Here is a 20124-nt window from a genome sequence, read left to right as displayed (position 1 = left end):
AACTCAGACTCCTCCCTTTCACTAGCTACATTGCCATAGTTGCATGTGGTCACTGCTACCACACTGTGTGGTTTAGAGCAGAGCATTGATCCCTGTAGGGGGGCCATGGACTAGTCCTGTTTTGGAATGTGCAGTAATTTTAACTACTGAATTTCTTCAAAGAGCAGTCATTCTCATGAAACATTAGCTCTGGTAATGATTCAAATAGGGGTGATGGATGTCTAAAGACACATCAGGGGAATTTGTTTAATTGAAGTATAATTTCTATGCAATGCCAAAGCAATCAATCATGACAATCAATCACCAGATTTTTTTTCTTTCTTGCTATACTAGCTTCCCATCACTATGACAAAATACCGAAGTTACATGGCATTTAAGGAAAAAAGGCTTATTTGGGGGTTTTAAAACTTTCAATCAGAGGTCAGTAGTCCTCTTCATTTTATTTTAGGGCCTCTGATGAATCATTGCATCATGGCGGTAACGTGGCAAAGTATGCTGCTTGCCTCATGGGCCATGGAAATAGAACAAGGAAGAGATGAGCATCCTACAGTTCAGATTTGGGCCTATCTCCAGTGATGTAATACCTTAAAGAGTCTACTGATTTTCTATGGTGGAGATCCAGGAGTCACTGTGTGGCTCTTTGGAAAATGCATCCAGACCTGTCCCATGCACTGTATCCCTAAATACCTTTGATCGTACCATTCCATACATGTACATTTTAAACCTATATTTTCTTATCTATACTTCTCTAATCGTGTATTCAGCCTCTTTTATAAACAGTGAATTAATAATACTAAAAGTTCTGATTAAGCTAAATGAAAATAGAAATTCCTCCATGTAGCATGCAAACTTTCCTATACATATACCCGCAGCATCATCTGCCCCATCAGAGGTTAGAGAACCTGGAGTCTGGGCAGAAGTTGATTTCTTTTAAAGGGTTTTATAAATGGACTGCTGGAAACCTTAGAAAGAGAAGAATTCTTGATGTCTCTGTGCATGTTTGCCATACTTGCCTGTGTAGAAGATTCAAGGGGGAACTCATCATTTCTTAGAATGGTGCTATTTAAGTAATTGGCTTTCTGTGCCTACAGTGTCCCAAGTAGCCATAATTACTATCTGAAGGATGCTAATGCTGATGGAGATTCTGGCTTCAACAGTGATTCAGCAACAGCATTTGTGGGTGTTTCCAGACTCAAGTTGTCATTTTTAGAGAATCCATTGTGTACTATTGAACACGTTACCTTTAGATACTAAATCTGCAGTAAATTTCAAGGAGCGAGGTTTCTTCTTCTTGAGAACAGTGTGAATCATAAAGTATGTTAAGAAAGGTACTACTTAGCAACCACGCGTGTGCTTGAACAGCATTGGATCATCAAGCATTTAATTTCTCCAGACACATCTTGCCTCTCTTATGAATCAGAAAATAATACAATTTTATTGTTAAGAGCCCTCTTCTCTCCTGCAATTTAATTAGTGCTTGTTAAGGAGAGGTAGCTGTCAGATTAGAATTTAATTTTTGAGTTATCTATTGTCTTCTGATAGAGTGGCAATCTAAATCTTTTTATTTAGGTATGTTATTTTCAAGAACTTTTCCAAATGGTAATTTCCTCAGCTTGTCTTATTGTGAGGAGAGAGTTTTAACATTTGAATAAGTTGAGTGTCTGGGCTTTTCCTTTTCCATAAAAGGAAATCATACAGAAGTCATTTAAAAAAGAAAACAGAGATATTTTGAGTTAAGAATAATAATTCTCAAATTATATTATTTTATTGAAAATTAGGTGTTATGTTCTTTTATGGATAGGATCATTCACACTTTAAAATTTTTATGGTAATTTTGGGTATTAAGAAATTCTTAGAGACATAATAGGGAAGCAAGTCAGGCATTTCCGTTCTCAAGATTAATCCTTCCATCTACAGTTTCCTGTAATTCCATGTAACAGAGGGGAGATGGTGGAGGTCAGAATGGTGGAGGTCAGACCTGTGTGCTGAGCACGGAGATGGGAAGTGAATTGGTCCACTGTTGTTCCCTTCCCAGTAAAGGACATTGACATAGCTTTGAGGTTTCATGTCAAGCTTGTCCGTGGGTTGCAAGACTGTCGCAGGGCGTGGTGAGAGAAGCTGGGTTCTTTTACTCATATTTTTCCCCCAAACTGTAAATAATCTTCCTTTACAGTTTCTATTCCAATTCTCTTGGGAATAAAGGGAAACTAAGCAATGGATCTCCTCTAACTCGATGGCCACAGCGGACTGAAGGCTGTGGCTCAAAAGGAAGGCAGTAATAGACAGGACACCCTAAGGTCCTGGTCTCTGTATCCAGGCACATATGTCTGTGTACATGTATACGTACACCTAGCACAAGTACCAATCATTTCTTAGAATGGTGCTATTTAAGTAATTGGCTTTCTTAAAAGGGCAGAGCTTACATAAGGAAAGGAAAGGACACGTAAAATAAAGGAATAGTTATTAGCAACAGAAAACACTTGTGTTTCACCTGGCTCTAAAGTAAATGCTTTTGAGCTGTTTTCCTTCATGAGGATGATCCCTACACATCTTGGTTACTTTCCTATTAGTATGAGAAGACACCATGACCATCGTGGTGGAGTGTCAGGCAGCAGGCAGGCATACATGGCATTGGGGCAGTAGCTGAGAGCTGATATACTGAGATGATAACTGTGGGGAGAAGATGGATGCAGGGAGGGAGTGAGGGAGGGAAGGAGGGAGAGTGAAAGAAAGAGCATATGTCTATGTGAGTATGTGTGTGTGTGTGTGTGTGTGTGTGTGTGTATGGATGAATTGAATGTATGTGTATGTACATATATCCCTAAGTACAACCTGCTTGGTCTCTATTACTTGTATATATGGTGTCAGGGCAGCCCTTTTATTATTGGCTAACCAGAAGACTCTCTCCCATCCTCAGTATTCCTTAGTTACCTGTAGTCCCTTGTGTAGCGTTGTAGCCTCACGGGTTTTCCCCCTCCAGGTTAGTGTGTCTATAAGTCAGTGAGGTAGTGGAGATAAGTTATGTTTACTTTTAATATAGGACATTATAAAATCAGGACTCATGGGTTAACGGTTTAATGACCTAATAGGCAATACCAATGCTTCTCTCTCTGAGAAGCAGGTATAATTTCCTCTACATTATTATTTTTTCTTTTTCTTTTTTTTAATTGAGAATAGAATCTTCTCTTGTCCATTACACCTTGACCAGGGTTTCCCCATCCTCCACTCCTCCCAGCTCCTCTCCACCACCCTCTCCTCAGGATCCATAACGCTTTAATTTCCCTTCAAAAAAGGGCACGCTTCCAAGAGACAACCACCAACCACGACAAAACAAGATAGAGTAAGACAAGGCAAAAGCCCTTATATTGAGGCAGGGCAGCCTTCTGGAAGGAATAAGGTCCCGAGAGCAGGCAAAAGAGTATTCTTCTTTTATTTAACAATGATAGACCACAGGTATTGAAGAAAGGTAATCCGTGGAAATAAACTGTAGGGAAGGCCCTCCCACCCCCTGCCCCTGAGCACAAGTGTGCTAATACACACATGCAATCCACAAGTGCTTCAGAGGACAACCTAAGTGGATAGATTCTTTATTGCCACCATGTGGGTCATGAGGACTGAGTTTAGCCCATTGGCCTCCACAGCATATGCTTTCCTGAGGAGCCATCTCACTGGCCCATCTTCATATTTATATAACAGATGTTTTGACAGCACTGTTGTCAGTCAAGGCAATGAACTCCTCTGGAATTGTAATGCCGAAGTATATAAATTCTTTATTAAAATTATAACTCAGGAAACACATGTTCTTCTGACACATGGTTTAATGTTGCATATAGTTCAAAGTTTTTTTAGATTGTCAGAACAGTTTAATTTCTGTCATGTAAAGGATCCAGACTGCACCTCCCCCCCCCCCCCGTAAACTTCAGACACACTAGTGTCTAATGCAAGCTTTGCATTTCTTAAAAGCTCTCCAGCTTCACATTTTGTTTTTCTAATTCAGTATTTATTGGTACTTATGCTAGGTGTACATATACATGTACGCAGACATATGTGCCTGGATACAGAGACCAGGACCTTAGGGTGTCCTGTCTCTTACTGTCTGTAGGATCTCTCATGGAACCTATAGCGAGCCTGGCAGCCTTCAGTCTCTACCGCCTACAACATGAGCTTGCCTGGCCATGCCCTGCTTTTTATGTGGATTCTGAGATCTGAACCCCAGCCCTGTGTCTTCGCAGCAAGTACTCTTAGCCAGCCCTTGAGAACTCTGGCTTTTGAGTTTCACATGAGTGTCTTGACTCAATCCAAGGTGTCCACAGAAGGAAATTACTGAAAGAAAAGTCTAACTTGAATTTTTTTTCAAACCCTAATTTTCAGTGATGGCTCTTAAATGCTTTAACCTCCCTTTTAGTCCACCACCCACCAAAGGTAATGGAAAAGAAAGGATATGGTGGTCAGGGGTGGGTAGCGGACCTGTTTAGCAAGGTTCTTTGGAGAAGATCCCATCTGTGTTGTCTGGAAATCAGCTTCTCTTCACAGGTCAACAGCAGCCGCTCTATCTACTCACAAACACTTCACAGATATATCAGCATTCCTGTCAGATTAGCTGCATCTGTGTCCCAACCTAGAGGAGACAGCCAGGCCTCAGCACGAGTCAGCAGGAGGAACCAGCAGGAACCCAAGGAGAAGTTCTCCCCTGTGCTTCTCTCAGTGAAGGGAAGATCGGCAAAGACGCAAAGATCAGCAAAGATGCGAGACGAACAAGCATTCAGAGCCAGCGGTACCAGCGAGCCAAGCTCGACAGCCAACACTGTCTGTCGAATCCCTTTCTATATCCCTCCAAACATCCCATCCATGGGTCTTGCCTCAGCAGGTGCATCTGTCTCAGCTGACGTCCTTTCTCCTGTGTCTGCTTCAGCAAAATATTTCTTCATGAGTCTGCCTTAGCCTTTCACCTGTGTCCAGTTCAGGAAAATATTCCTTCGAGTGTTTGTCTCAGCAAATTACTATCCAATACAACTGACTTTCCAAAGAACCTGTAAGTTTCCATTTCAGAAAGGGCAAGTGGAAGCTTTTATCTGCTTTGTAAGTTATTCATTGGAAATCTGCAGGCCCAAGTAGAGAGTGGTTCTGCCTCGACAAGTACCTATCTCAGTACCTTTCACAGTCTCTTCAGTGGGTCTCTAACACTAACATGTGTAGTGAGGAACAGCTTGATGCGAGTAGCCTGTGATGCTGCCTGAGACCATGGTGGGGTCCTAGCCTGTGCTGTCACTGGGGACCGTGTCTGGGTTTATGCATGGCCCTGCAGTAGCAGGGGTCTCTTACCACCAAAGGACAGGTGGACGTCCTTGATCTGGACTAATGTCAGTTGACATGTTTAGGGGAGATGAGTAGGATTGGGGTGCATGATTTGAAACACACGCACACACTAAAATGTTAGAAAAAGGAAAAAAAAAAAAAAAAGCTTGGGTCCCAGGCATGTTGCCAGCATATTCCATAAGATCCTATGGAGTAAGTACTGCTTTCTTATTTTATAGATTATAGATTAGGAAATTTACCCCGTGACATTTTTAGGCAGGACTGGACTCCTAGAACCTCAGAGCCTTGTAGTTTAAATCATTAGTCTCTATTGTGTAACTATGCAGTTCTAAATTTTAGACAAAAACTTGGGAGAATGAATCAAAACTAACTTGTTAACAAGCTGAGAAAGTCAGCCAAGGGAAGTAGACAGGAAATGAGGAATGTCAGTCCTGTAGCCAATTGCATGTCTTCAAGGGCAGAGATATTATCAACGAGGCAGGAGCGTCACCTGCCCAGCACAGACACCTTTCTCCGTCACCCATGGGAGAACCGAGCATGAGGCATTATGCTAATGATGTCATCACCTCCGAGTTTGATTACCTTTGATTGTGTGTTTTCATGTACCTTAATTTCATCGCATGGCAATTTGGAGCCATACTAAATATCTATGGGAAGTAAAGGTATGATATGGATATTAAGTCTCTCCTAGAAAGCTGACTCCCAGGGACAAGGACCCTTCCTTACATGTGTCCCTGATCCCTTGATGTGGGTGGACCTACGCCTAACTCACAGTAGGCAATTTAAAATAAAGATCTGTATAGGAAGGAACATTTCATGCTAAAACCAATTTTTTAATTTCTTGTTTTTTTTAAAAGAGAGTAAGAGCCTGCATTTTAGTGGCAAACGTGGATAAAAGAGCTATATCTGTTAGTTGGACTTGCATGGATATATGTTTTTTAAATATTTAAAAAAATGTAACAGAATTGAAAGTTATAAAAGTCATTAGTGAAAAGTAGCCAGATTCTGTAGACTTCTGAGTTAGTTTCACTTCAAATCAGGGTTTGGGGTTTAAGAAAAAAAGATGCAGGGTGCTTAAGGACTTGGGAGACAAAGTGCTGAAAACATTAATAACTGTTAAAAATGACTTAATGGACCACAGTGGTGTAAAAGCCCCGTGAGGCCATGCGAAGCGGAGGCTGGTGTTGTGTTTCAGTAAACGTGACTAATGCACTAGAACTTACCCACTTTCTTCTCTCCACTGCCCTGTATGACACACAAACCTTCCACCACGATGAGCAGATGAGCAGGAAGACAGTACCATACTGGGGTCTGGGGAGCAGCGCTTCCGTAGTCATTGGAATTGTAGAATAATCCTCCCGACAATCTTAGGCTGATGGAAAGAAATAAACAGTAATGTCCACTCCAGCAAGCTAGTGAAGGGACTTTCCAACTTCACCTGGGACTTATGCATATGATGGGATAGAACACAAACCCCAAGCTTGTTTTATTTTCTCCATAATGGATTCCTCTTACATCATTAAAAAATAGATCAATTTAGTCATCAAATAGACCTTAATTGGTAATAAGGTGATAAAAGTGGTTGATTTATCTTGGTGTCTATTCCCCCCCACCCCCATTATTTTTTTTCCTCTGTGACGTTGCCAGTTCTCAGGCATCACCATACTTTAGTTTTACTCTTCATGAATAATAATTATCAGAAAGTGTGTTCCAAGTTTCCTACAGTTTTTTTCATATTCTTCTGTCAGAAAAAAAAAAAAGATTCTTGAGTGAAAAATGCAGTTTAATCCCACTTTATTATTCCAGTACAAAGAACTCCAAAATTGAAGAATCCTATTTTAATAGTATGTGTTATGTGCCGCAAGAAACTTAGTGGTTATTGTATTGGTTTTATTTCTTACAACATCTACCATGTGCCCTGATCATTGTATAATGTATGAATTAACTAAGTGAACAGAGACCATTATATCTTTTTCAGTATATCCTTTTCTTTTTTAAATATTTTATTTTATGTGTATGGACGATTTCCCAAATGTATACCTCTGTACTAACTGTATCTGTCCCTGGAGTTCCCAGGGACAAGAGAGGGCCTGGGATCCCCTGGCACTGGAATTACATATGGTTGTGAACTGCCATATGGGTTCTGGCAATCAAACCCAGGTCCTCTGGAAGAGCGGACATTGCTCTCAACTACCAAGCCATTTTTCCAGCCCATTATATGCGTCCCTTAAGTTGATGAAGTGAGCTGCTTCTGAACTCTCTAATCACACACACACACACACACACACACACACACACACACACACACACACACACTTTTCTTTGGAGTTTTTGTATGAAAAAAGATCTCACTGTGTAGCCACGACCTCACTGTGTAATCCAGGGCAGCTTGAATCTGGGATCTGTCCTCTGGTCTCTAAGTGCCTAGAAGGGAAGGACGCACTGAAACCTATGAACTAGACTACTTACTCTATAGGTAGAAAGAAATGTTTATTGGGAGAGCAAATTGCCAGGCTGCCTCAGAGACTAGAGGACAACAACTAGTGGGGAAAGCCTTGTCACTGTTATGGGAGATGTGGCGTGAGAGGTAGCGGGAGAGGAGGGCAGCCTGAGGGTTAGCTTGGGGACTTTTGGTCTGTCACAGGCTGTTAGGCTTAACCAGGAGCTCCATGCTCTTCCCGAGGTAGTTGATACTAGGGGTAGATAAGGGAAGTAGTAGCTTTCCTGGTGAACAAAACCAGCCTTTCTGTTTATCTGATAAGCATCCTGTCTGAGATCGGTCCAGCCCTTCATCTAAGACACACTGTCGGCAGCACTGCCATTCATGAGGGACAGGTGTTGCTTGGACCTAACAGTGATGAGATTACAGGTGTATACCACCCTGGTAGGCTTCTTTGGGGGCTTTGAATAGACAAAATTCAAGTTACTCTTATATCATATTTCCTATAACCTAGCCACTGTACGGAGAAGGTTTTCTGAACTTGTTTACATTTCTGAAATTGGTTCGATCCTAAATTTACCAGGTTTAATGATTCCATTTCATTAAACGTGAACATTGTTCAAATTACTTAGAAAAAATAAAATGTTTTCAATTTTCATATAACCGTGATACTGTAACAACTCAAAACAAATGATTATATCAGAGAAGGTTACAATCAACAAATAGATCTAGTTTTATTTCCTGGTGAATTGTAATGATATGAGCATTTATTTTAATAGAACCCATGTTTTGATTATGTACACATAAGTTCTAGCACTGTGTCTATGTTGTTGTTAATTCTAGAAGAAATTTAAACAGCATTCAAGACTGAATATATAAAGTGAAAAGCCATGGCAGTAGACAGCTTTCCAGCACTCCTCCAGAAACTTCTGGCCATAGTCATGTGACCTTTTGGCTTTGGGACTATGGTGAGACAGAACACCATGTCCTGGGGAGGGCTGCTCACCTTATGGCAATCAAGAAGGAAGGGGAGAAAGAGCAGGGACAACAGGGGCAGAGGTCCCAATATCTGCCTCAAGGGTATGTCTCCATTGACTTAACTTCTCATTAGCCCCCTACCCCAAGGTTCTGCCACCTGCTAGTAGTACTAGAACAAGCAGCAACCTTAACCCATGGGTCTCTGGGGGATGGTTCCCTTCCAAATGATAGCTTTTCTGAGAGGGAGAGATGTCTGAGAGTGAGGTGGTGTTGCTGCTGCTCGGCCATGCACAGCCTTTCTCTGGGTGGGTCCCATGTTGTTCCCCCCCCCCTTTCCTAAGCTCTGTTATTTTACTGACATATTTGGCTCTGCTAAAATACAAATCAAGATGGCAGTTCACGCAACCTGGCACTTGTCAGCTTGACAAAAACTACAGAATTAGTACCCGGAGTCAGTCTGGAGATTTCTACGTATCAGTGTAGCCTTGAGGTCTCCTATCTTGAGCTCTCTTGCCTTACCGACTTCGAGCTTTACCATCCTTTTGTAAATGAATGGGTTTTAATAACTATCCAACACTGTGACACTCGGGCAAGAGGGGCAGTTTGGGGGAATGACCACATCACTACTGTTGCCTTGCCTTGTTCTTACCCCACTCCCCCTGCACCTCCATTTCACATTCTAAGCCACTTGGACTTTTCTCCTGGTGTCCTCCCCTAGGTCCTGCTTCTGTCTTCCAGCCATCAATCTCTATTTTCCTCTGCAATCACAGGAATCTATTGGTTGAGTGCTTTCAGGAACTCTTTGTTACACTCAAACCTCCCCATCAATCTTCCTTAAGATTGCAGAGCCACCCACCTGCTCATCCACCACTCTGCTACTCCTAGTCTAGGTCCCAACGATAAAGAGCCACCGTCAGTTCTTCTGAGGCTCCAGATTAAGGGTGTGTCTGGAAACCTGTGCCTTGCAGTACACTTCACATGAACTGCTCCTCATGTTGTCTTTAACCCGTTGCTTTGTAGTCCTCCTGTCAGCAAGGGATTCATGAGGACTACTGCTATTCCTCAACTTTTAACACCTCATGTAGACTACATGTGTGCTGACTGAATACCACAGAGCGGGTGAGTGGGTGACTGAGTGAATGAGAGCACATGCCACACCTACCATGTTCTTTTGATGAATCATTTTCTGAGTTCCTACTTCCAACCCACTGTTTTCCTGTCTTCTCTCCTCCCTCCTGTTTCTTTTGGCCACCAAGTCTATTCTAGTCAACTTGCAATCTTGTCTGCTCTAGACAAAGCCTCCAGTGTTTTCCCCTGCAGCTTCCATTCCACATGCAGCCCATGCTGCCTCCCAGGCTTCTGTCTACTTCCCCTACTGCATTTCTTACCGTTCTACTTGTCCACTGCAAACTCTGCCACCATTAACTTTACTATTAAATAAAAACCTTCTCTCCCTCTGTGTTCCCGTGAAACAATGTCTGTGCTCATGCTAGGGTCCTGCCCTAGGTCTGAGGCCCTGATGGTTAACCTTCTGTCCTGTATCTGTAAATTCATTTGAAGACTTCCCTCCATGATGCATTGTGTTATTTCTTTTGGTCATAGCTCTTGGCTTTGCTTTATTCTACATGCATGTATCATTATAGATATAATCTTTGAGAATGAGAGCTGAAATGGTTTATCTTTGATCTTCACAGGCATGCTAGGGCAATGCATGGTCACATGCTCTTGACATACAGAGAACACATACGAGGCAGATATTGATTTGAAACCATGTTATGTCTTAGGTCACTGTACTCTTTGTTAGTCCTTTCTCCCAGGCTCCCAGCTTCTAATAGAAAGATAATAAAACCAAATTTATAGTACTTTTATGCAGATTAAATATGATAATATATGCAAAGCATATTAAAATCATAGCCTATGGCATAAATAGTAATTGTCCATTAGTACTCTTTTTACGGTTGCTATAGGTATGTACTGTTAGAAGATCTTGTTTTGTTTCCTGGTATTAATGAGTTTCATTTAACACTATGGCTAATTTCTAGCTGAACAAAACTGAAACTAGAAGTTACCCATTAGCTTTACTATTAAATAAAAACCTTTTCTCATTACCCTCCAATATTCTATTAGTACTTTTTTTTTTTTTTTTGGCCTTAGAACATTTTGCAGGTAATTGCTTGCTTTTTAAGGTTTCACCTGACAGAGGACCAATTACCGCGAGTGTTTGTGAAAAGAAAAGTTAGGAATATATTCAATTCTCTCCACCCAGCCTTTTCTGCACTATTTTGCAATCAAGAATTCATATTAAATGAATTCCAAATGGTTACGCTAGCAGAGCCTGCTACTTGTTAGTGCCCAATAGACCAGGACACTGGAGGGTGTTTTTTTTTTTTTTGGCCTCACAGGTCTAACACATTCTATTTTCCTAAATTTGTTAACTTTTGTTAGATGTCCATAGTTTGTCAGAATTCAGACAGATGGCCGACTCAGAATACCTAGGCTTTGTAACAAAGCAAGTAACAGGGGGCTGGGCTTGGAGCTCAGTCTGTGCAGTGCTTGCCTAACAAAGCCCGAGTTAGATCCTCTGAATCTGGGTGTAAGGATGCAGAACGTGAAGGTGGCGGGAGGATCAAGAGTTCAAGGTCATCCTCTGCTTTGAATTGAGTTTGAGGCCAGCAAAGACAACATGACAACATAGTCTCAAGAAACAAGTGAGAAATTCGAAATCCACCAAGCATCTTAGGAGAAGAGCATCTCATTAGGTTATGCTTTCCTGGAGCATTACCGTGATGCAGTGCATACCATTCTTTGACTTGGGTGTCTTGTGCTTCTTCTTAAGCAATGTTCTTTTGAAATTAAAGTCACAAGAAGATGATTCATTGTGCAGAAATATTCTCATTTTCCCATTTTCCAACTGAATTAATGAACTCATCAAGAACAACAACAGCAGCAAAATACAGCAAGGCAAACATCAAGAATTGATCATAGTTACTCAAAGCATGTGTGTCATCTTCCATACTGGGAATGACAGAGTGAGAAACAGCGCTGGTGACTGAAGTAAGACCCAGGCATTGACAGAAGAACTGCACAGTGCCAGAGACCAAAGTACCAGAAGAGGACTGGATGCCCCGTGTCTCCTGCAGCAGTCAATACTAATGATGTGATATTCTTGGTAATGATGGTCAAGATCAAAAATCTAATTGGCAAATTGTTAGACGCTATGTGAGTCAGTGTTTTGCATTTCATGTGGGGTTTCTTTGTTTGTTTGTTTGAATCTCTATGAAAGGAATGCTACTATTTTTATGTTTGTCTTATGGACTTAGGACTTCAATCAGGAGCATTACAATATCACATAGCTTATAAAAGATAGTAGCAGGACTCAACCTGAAGTCAAACCCACTCTCAACCTTCTTAGTCCTGATGCTACATGTTGAGACTCCTGAGATTAGAAGACAACTTCTCTTTATAACTGCAGCATCCCTTGGACAGAGCTGGACCATCATCAACCCATCTCTGTTTAAAGAGCTTTAATGCAGCAGTGTACAGAATGACAAAGGGCGATTTTGCTGAAACTTGGTGATAGCAGTGATAACATTTTAACCTTCACAGCAAAGGCAAGAAGACGAAATCTAAGAGTGAAATACTATGTTTCCTCAAGTCAGTTTCTGGAGAGCCCTCAGGCCAGTCATTCCATGCAAGTATATAGTACTGCATAGACTGCAAAGCTAAGCATAAGAGAGTATGGTCACAGTTGATGGGTGGACCAATGGACCCTAAATATTTGTTTAAAATCTGTAATGGCTCTGCAGCAACTCAGAGGAGTAAGGCTAACCACCTCAGAGCTCTTTTTCATGGCCATGGGTCTTGCTTGAGTTTGGTCTTTTAACAGCTTCACTTATTGCTCTGGCTGTTAGCACCAGTGCCTGTCATTATTAGCCATTCAGTTAGCATTCTTCTGGACATTCTTCCTAATAGAACACAGTGACTCGCTATGTGATTCTTGACATCCCTAAGATGGTTATTCTTAGGAAAGCAATCAAGAAAAGGACACACCAGGAATCTTAGCATTAAAAAATGTAAATCTCCCATTAAGTATAGAGGAGATGTATATATATTGCAAACACAGGTGTGTGTGTGTGTATAAAATCTGTTCTTTAGGAAAATAAAGTGTAAAGTCACAAACACAAAATTCTATGTTAAAAGAAAAACTCAAGCATCAGTAAAAATATTTCTTACTGGCTTTTCACCCTCTGAACATTTTCACATCATCATTTCCTTGAAAGAAATGCTTCTGAAATGATGTCCCTTTATAAGTCAGTCAGACCACAAATGATGAAGCTTTTAAAACGAGAAAACAGTGGTGTCATTAACCTGAGAGAGATGCCGTTCCTGCTCACGTCTCTTGACTTAGCTCTGGTTCAGAGAACTCCAGAGCATAGCTAGCTATTAGATCATTCTGCTACGTCTCTCACCACCTCCAGGGACCCCCTCTACTTTTTAAACCCACCCCAGCCTCTTGCTCAAGTGATACCAGCCACGTATCCACCTCCAGGTCCGTGCCTTACCCATGCCCTCTGCTCAGACAGCTTTAGCCAAGAGAACCCCATGTTTCACTCTCAGACATCAGCTCTCAACTCTAATGGTATTTTCTTACTTAGATTTCCTTTGGTCACTGTGTCTAAAATTTCAGTAGCCTAACATTCTTCTCTCTAGCATTTGGGCTTCATTTTCTACTTTAGCTTGTATTACAAGTTGATGGTTCATATTTTATTTATTTTGCATATAGTCTATCTCTCCCCAAGAGAGAATAAACTCTAGGAAAAGCAAGAATTTTTGTCTTATTCTTCAGTGCTGAATCTTTCAGCCCCAGAGGCATGCCTGATGCAGACGAGACACTTAATAAATTATTCTGAGTATATTAACAAACACATACATATGTGAAATATGTCTCAATGTGCTAAAGGTAAAGACTAAATCAGTGGACAGCATGCTCAAATTTGGTGCGGATGAGGAGGAAAAAATGTAAATATTGCACTAAGCCTGTATGATGGAGGGTGGATTGCACTAAGCCTGTATGATGGAGGGTGGACTGGAGGTCAGATGTGTTGAGATTGTGAACTTGGTTGATCTCAGTGTGCTGAGTAGTTTTATTTCACCTTGACATGATATTCAGCTGAAAGGCATTTTTTAATTAGTGATTGGTATGCCAGGGCCCAGCCCAGCTGGTGGCCCTGGGTTCTATAAGAAAGCAGGCTGAGCAAGCCATGAGGAGCAAACCAGTAAGCAGCGCCCATCCAGGGCCTCTGCATCAGCTCCTGCCTCCAGGTTCCTGCCCTGTTTGAATTACTGTCCTGACATCCATCAGTGATAAACTACTGTGTGGAAATGTAAGCCTTTTCCTCTCCAACTTGCTTTATGGTCCTAGTGTTTCATCACAGAAACAGTAACCCCAAACTAAGAAGCAAAACTGTCTAAGTTAATACTCTGGGCCATCATATTTGAAAACATAATCTCTGTGGCTAGGCATGTAGTTCGTTTAGCTTCTGGTTTAAAAAAATAATAATTGAAATCGGGAACTGTGACTGAAACTAAAGTGAAGAACATCCCATATCTATTAACATAAATATAAATATCAGCACCATTAATGATAGTGATTGTGAGAACAATAGAATTAATTCTTTTCCAGATGTGTGCTACTCAGTTCACTTTGTTTTGTAAATAGTGCAATTGAAGCATAGAGTTTGAGACCTTATCCAAACTGAAGTCCTCATGTGGCAGACTCTAGAATTGTGCAGTAGAACCTACGGAATACAGCAGTGTGCTTTCCTCTTGTAACTACTGAGCCGGGTCAGCACATCTGACATGCACACCGGAAACAGAAGGAGCTATTCTTAACCTTAATATACTAGAGAGACTACATGGATTCAATGTATTCTCCACATGGCCGGACCACACACCTCGACTTACCCTTCTCCGTGGTGTCTTCAGCTTACAGAGGAAATTGGAAAACTTGAAGATAAAGTGGAATGTGCTAATAACGCCCTGAAAGCGGACTGGGAGCGGTGGAAGCAGAACATGCAGAATGACCTCAGCTCAGCGTTTACAGACACAGCAGAGCAGAACATCCGCTACTACGAGCAGGTAAGCCCATGGTGGTTCTTGAAAGCACTTCCTGGTTGCGCGGTCTGCTCTTGACTATCCACACCTGCTCTGTTGAAAGAGTCCGGGAAAAGAGTCCAAAGTCACAGCCTCCTTGGTGACTCCATTCTGGAGTGGTTCCCCCCTCTGTTGATTGCTCTGGAAGGCTGTGCAGTCCTCAAAAGAGGGTTGGATGTTTCTGATGGTGCCCTTATTTTCCTCTTTTCTATGTCTATCTTACAAAGAATTTGCAAAGAAAGAAAAACAGCAGATGTTTGACAGAGCACAGAATCGATCCACCGCTGTTCCTGAACCCCGTGTTTCTTCTATCCCACAGCTACTTAAGAAGCAACAAGGGAAGAACAGCTGATCTATAGATCTCTCTGTCCAAAACTAACAAGCATTTGCGGGAAAACAGGTCATGCTTGGTTAGCATTTTTCTTTTTGAATAATTATTTTGAATTTGGCAACTACCAGTCCTCAAAGAGGTTACTTTCTCAAATGAATTCTGCAATGTTTTTGTTTTTTCCACCCAGCATAGTCTCAATATACTTGACTGGAAGAATATTTAAAATACATGTTTCTAATACTGCCTCTGGCAAAAATAATAAATATGTGAAATTAGTAAATTAGGGAATGTATACTATATAGCTACAATAATTATCATCTTATAAGTAGCTTAAATTCAGTAGTTATTTCTTCTGAAAGATGAACTAATATGGACATATTCATAAAATAAAAATTAATTGTGCATTTACTATGACCAAGCATTATGCAGTAACCTGAACAGGGAGCAGAGCATGGATGACCACGGCCCTTTTTTTCATAGAGTGATGCCCAGTATAGGAAACAGTTAAAACAAAGCATCCTAAAAACCATCATACCCATTCTAGTATAGCAATACACTGCGGGGAAATCTAACCTAATATAAAGGAGATGCTATGATCCTCAGAGAATATGTTGAGGCTGAAATCCGAATGTTGAATAAGACATCTTTACTTGAAGATGTGAGAAACCAAAATCCAGGTACCAAAACCTCATGGGCAAGAACTTAGAAGTGAGGGATGTGTTCAAACCATTTAGCTGTGTTGGAGGAAGAAGCAGAGGAAGTGTTGAAACTGCCCCACCTGGGGATCCATCCCATAAACAACCACCAAACCCAGCACTATTGAGGTTGCCAAAAAGAGTTTGCTAACAGGAGCCTGCTATAGCTGTCTCCTGAGAGGCTCTGCCAGTGCCTGACAAATACAGAAGTGGATGCTCACAGCCATCCATTGGATGGAGCACAGGGTCCCCAATGAAGGAGCTAGAGAAAGGACCCAAGGAGCTGAAGGGGTCTGAACCCCCATAGGAAGAACAACAATATGAACCAACCCCAGAGCTCCCTGGGACTAAACCACCAATCAAAGAAAACACATGGTGGGACTCATGGCTCTAGCTGCATATATAGCAGAAGATGGCCTAGTTGGTCATCAGTGGGAGGAGAGCCCTTGGTACTGTAAAGGTTCTATGCCCAAATATAGGGGAATGTCAGGGGCAGGAAGCAGGGGTCATGTGTTGGTGAGCAGGGGGCTGGGGGAAGGGATAGGGGGTTTTCAGAGGGGAAACCAGGAAAGGGGACAACATTTGAAATGTAAATAAAGAAAATATCTAATAAATAAAGAAAAATATAAAAACAATTAAAAAAAAGATTAGGCTGATGAACACAGTTATCAGTTTAATTTCATCACTCCTTCTAAGAAGGCCAATGAGTTTTCATCTGATGATGCTCATTGTCTGTCCTTACTGTTGATCCTACATTCATACCCTTTAAGTCATCCAAACAGCTCAATCTGTCTGTAAACCACAGGTTTGAATGACCTAAAATACTTCTCCTTCATGAAGTTCTTTTATCCACGTAAGGTGTCGGTATCACAAATGTTTGAATCTGCATTGATCATTACTCCTCCTCTGTGGTCCAGCCTGGGCATAGTTACATTCTGGCATCTTAGTGACAGTCAGCTGAGAGACAGCCATGAGCATGCTTTGTAGAGTTGGACAGGTACACAGCAGTCGGGGGCCCTTTTCCTGCAGAGCACCTGAGTATGGCCCCAGCACTTATGTCATGCCACACTCGACTGACTGACTGACAGTGGCTTCAGGTCCAGAATATCCAATGCCCTCTTCTGCTACATGAGTGTACACACACACACACACACACACACACACACACACACATACACTTACTTAAATTTAGAAATAAATCTTTTAGAAAAAAACGTGCCTTAAAAATGAGAATATATAATACACATGTTTATTATCATGAAGCATAATTTCATTAAGATACTAAAATATTTTATGACAAATACTATCAATTTTTTAAATGTAATTCCTGATGAGTTTTCTAGGTTTGGGCTCTTTTGCTTGGTTGGGTTTTCTTTTCTTTATTTGCTTCTATTTTGAGAAGGAGTCATGCTGTGCAGCCCTGGCTGACCTGAAACATGCTGTGTAAACCAGGCTGACCATGAACTCATTAGACATCTGCCTGCCTCTGCCTCTCTCTGCCTCTCTGCCTCTCTGCCTCTCTCTGCCTCTCTCTGCCTCTCTCTGCCTCTCTCTGCTTCTCTCTACCTCTCTCTGCCTCTCTTTGCCTCTCTCTGCCTCTCTCTGCCTCTCTGCATTTCTGCCTCTGCAGTGCTGGAGTTAAAGGTGTGTGCCACCACACTGAGCTTGAGATTGAGCTTAAAAAATACAATTGTGGGGGTGAATGTTCTTATTAATTCAGTTGCACCTGACTAAAATGTTTGGGATTTGACAGGACATCTTACATAAATGTGTATTCATGTCGTTCTCATGCTAAAACTTAGTTTATACACAAGCATCACACCCTTGAAAACAGTTAAATTAATACTAACATGCCTAAGCACTACAAACTTCTTTCATAGCAGTTCACATCATTGGGTTGTATTTCTAACTCTGCCCTAAAATGAACTGTATTTCTGTTAGTGAAAATACATCTTGTGTACTGCATCTTGGACTTGTTGTTCAGAATAACAATTAAGTTTTGTTTTTTTAACTTAAAAAGACCCTGTTCCACATATCCCTTGTTCTTGTTTCCTCGGTAATAAATTTTTAACATCTTGGGCATATCAGTCCACCAAGGCAAAGGAAGTTGGCACCCTTGAGTGATCAAGAAGTCTTAATTAGGAGAAAAGCTGCAGGAGCTTTAGAGATCAGCAGTTTGTTGTCATCTGTTAACTTCAGACTGTCTCAGACACACGGAAAAATGAAGGGTTTCATGATCTTTCTGTCCCCCGTTTAATTTAATCATATTATCACAGAAATGTCTCCTTTTTCCTCAACATTAACATAGATAAATCCCCAAAGGGTCTATTCCTATTGCAAAAGATAAAATAGAGTTCACACATCTGCTTTTGAATTTACTTGTAGGAAGGGAAATGATCACAGCTTGTATAATTTCAAATTTAAATATCAGAATGACAGAGGGAAATGAGATTATTACATATTCAGAGCGGGTCTGAGTCAGACTCTTAACGGATGCGCATTCTGAAACGTCATACTTGGATTCCTGACTCTGTGGGTGACCTTTGACTCTGGCTAAAGGATGGATGTAAAATGTTACTCCATTATTTTCTACATGAAACCCACAGCCAGCTTGGGTAGTACCAGCATGCATCTCTTTGTGTAGGGGACTAGTCTGCACAGTGTGTCTGCAGGCAATTTCACTGTTCTGAAAACACTGTGAAGTATGCTGACACAAACTAAGATGACCAGGATATCGCTAGGAGATCGGATATTATGTGAATGTATCATGTGGGTGCTGTGACCTTGTCTGAACCAATATGAAACAGGGCATGATTGCACAACAGCATATAAACCAATTCTTGCTAATGTGGTAATGTGACAGGGATGTTGAAACAGTGTAAAATGGCATGTGGATTTAAGTGAGTGGATTTTTCATTGTTTTTGATTATTCTTGATGCTTATGGTGATTGAGAAAGCTTCAAAGACTGTTGATCCTCCATAGAAGCAGAGGATTATGAGAGTGCATTCTTATGAAAGCTTTATTTTGGCATTACTAATGCTACTCAGCTATCCTACCTCCTCTTATACATGAGCTTTGGGTACCTCCTTGGACTTCATGTCAGGGTAGCTTTAGAATGGCTCTAGGTTTGACCAAAACCATACAAGAGAACAGTGACCTTTTCCCTAGTAGAAAACTTGTCTCATGACATTACTGTGAATTTAAGGCTATTACAAACAGCCCGGATTTCTCTATAATTGAAGGCCCTTTGCTCACAGAAATGTCTTTGCATTCTTTGTGTGCTAATACACCAAGGGCAGCCTGATGGGAATAAAAAGGGTAGGGAATTGACCAGAGGCAACTGGCAGTTGTGTTGAGGGGTGGAGTTAGTAAAGGGAACATATTCTAGGATGCTGTTTGGTTTTTCACTTCTTTGCTTGTTTGTTGTTTTATTTTGTTTTTATTTAGTATTACTAGTAGTTATATAAAAATCATGATTTTGTAGCCTCATGTTCTGTTTAAAAGAAACGTCACACATACCAAACTACCAGATAGGAATTAAGTAGTTATCCTAAAGTAAAGAAGACATAGAAGTTAATGACCCCATCTCCTACAGAAAAGTAGATGTTAGTATAATTATAGAAAAAAAATTTGCTAGCCTAAGATTATCATAGTGATTAAATGAGCATTTGCATGGCCCTCTTTGAAAGTGCCACATGGAGTATATTACTTTTGTATTTGGGGTCATGATGGTTAAAATGAATACATTTGGGAGGTTTTTTTTTCATATTTTTCAGTTGTTTTCCATAATATTCCAAGTAGTCATAATTGTCGTGTATTTATAGATCATCATGCAATTAGATATATACTAATACTTAAAATGCGCGTATTTTTTCTATCTTAAATAACACTGTTAAGCCAGCTGTGCTGGTATGTGTGTGTGAGGGGCACAGTAAAGAAATGGGTACTTGTGGGTAGGAAATGAGAAGAGGCGGGAGGCCAGCATGGACTCGGACATGCTGAGACCTGCCCCAGACAGAGGTAAGACATGTGTCTGTTTTGCCATTGGTAAGAAAAACAGACGGTGGTGGCACACGCCTTTAATCCCAGCACTTGGGAGGCGGAGTCAGGCAGAATTCTGAGTTCAAGGCCAGCCTGGTCTACAAAGTGAGTTCCAGGACAGCCAGGGCTATACAGAGAAACCCTATCTTGAAAAAACAAAACAAAAAAA

General features: G+C 41.1%; 1 protein-coding gene across 2 annotated transcripts in view; it reads left to right on the top strand.

Moving 5' to 3' along the window:
• Snx7 (sorting nexin 7) overlaps positions 1–20124 on the top strand; it is a 90741-nt gene that overhangs the window by 54167 nt on the left and 16450 nt on the right. For both annotated transcript variants that reach the window (XM_029538140.1, XM_021196435.1), the window contains exon 8: positions 14720–14872. In XM_029538140.1, the coding sequence (XP_029394000.1) occupies positions 14720–14872 (153 nt within the window). The remainder of the gene's footprint in view (positions 1–14719; positions 14873–20124) is intronic.

The sequence above is a fragment of the Mus pahari genome, chromosome 4 (assembly GCF_900095145.1).
Source record: "Mus pahari chromosome 4, PAHARI_EIJ_v1.1, whole genome shotgun sequence".
Classification (NCBI taxonomy): Eukaryota; Metazoa; Chordata; class Mammalia; order Rodentia; family Muridae; genus Mus; species Mus pahari.
This window is presented reverse-complemented; position numbering and strand designations above follow the sequence as displayed.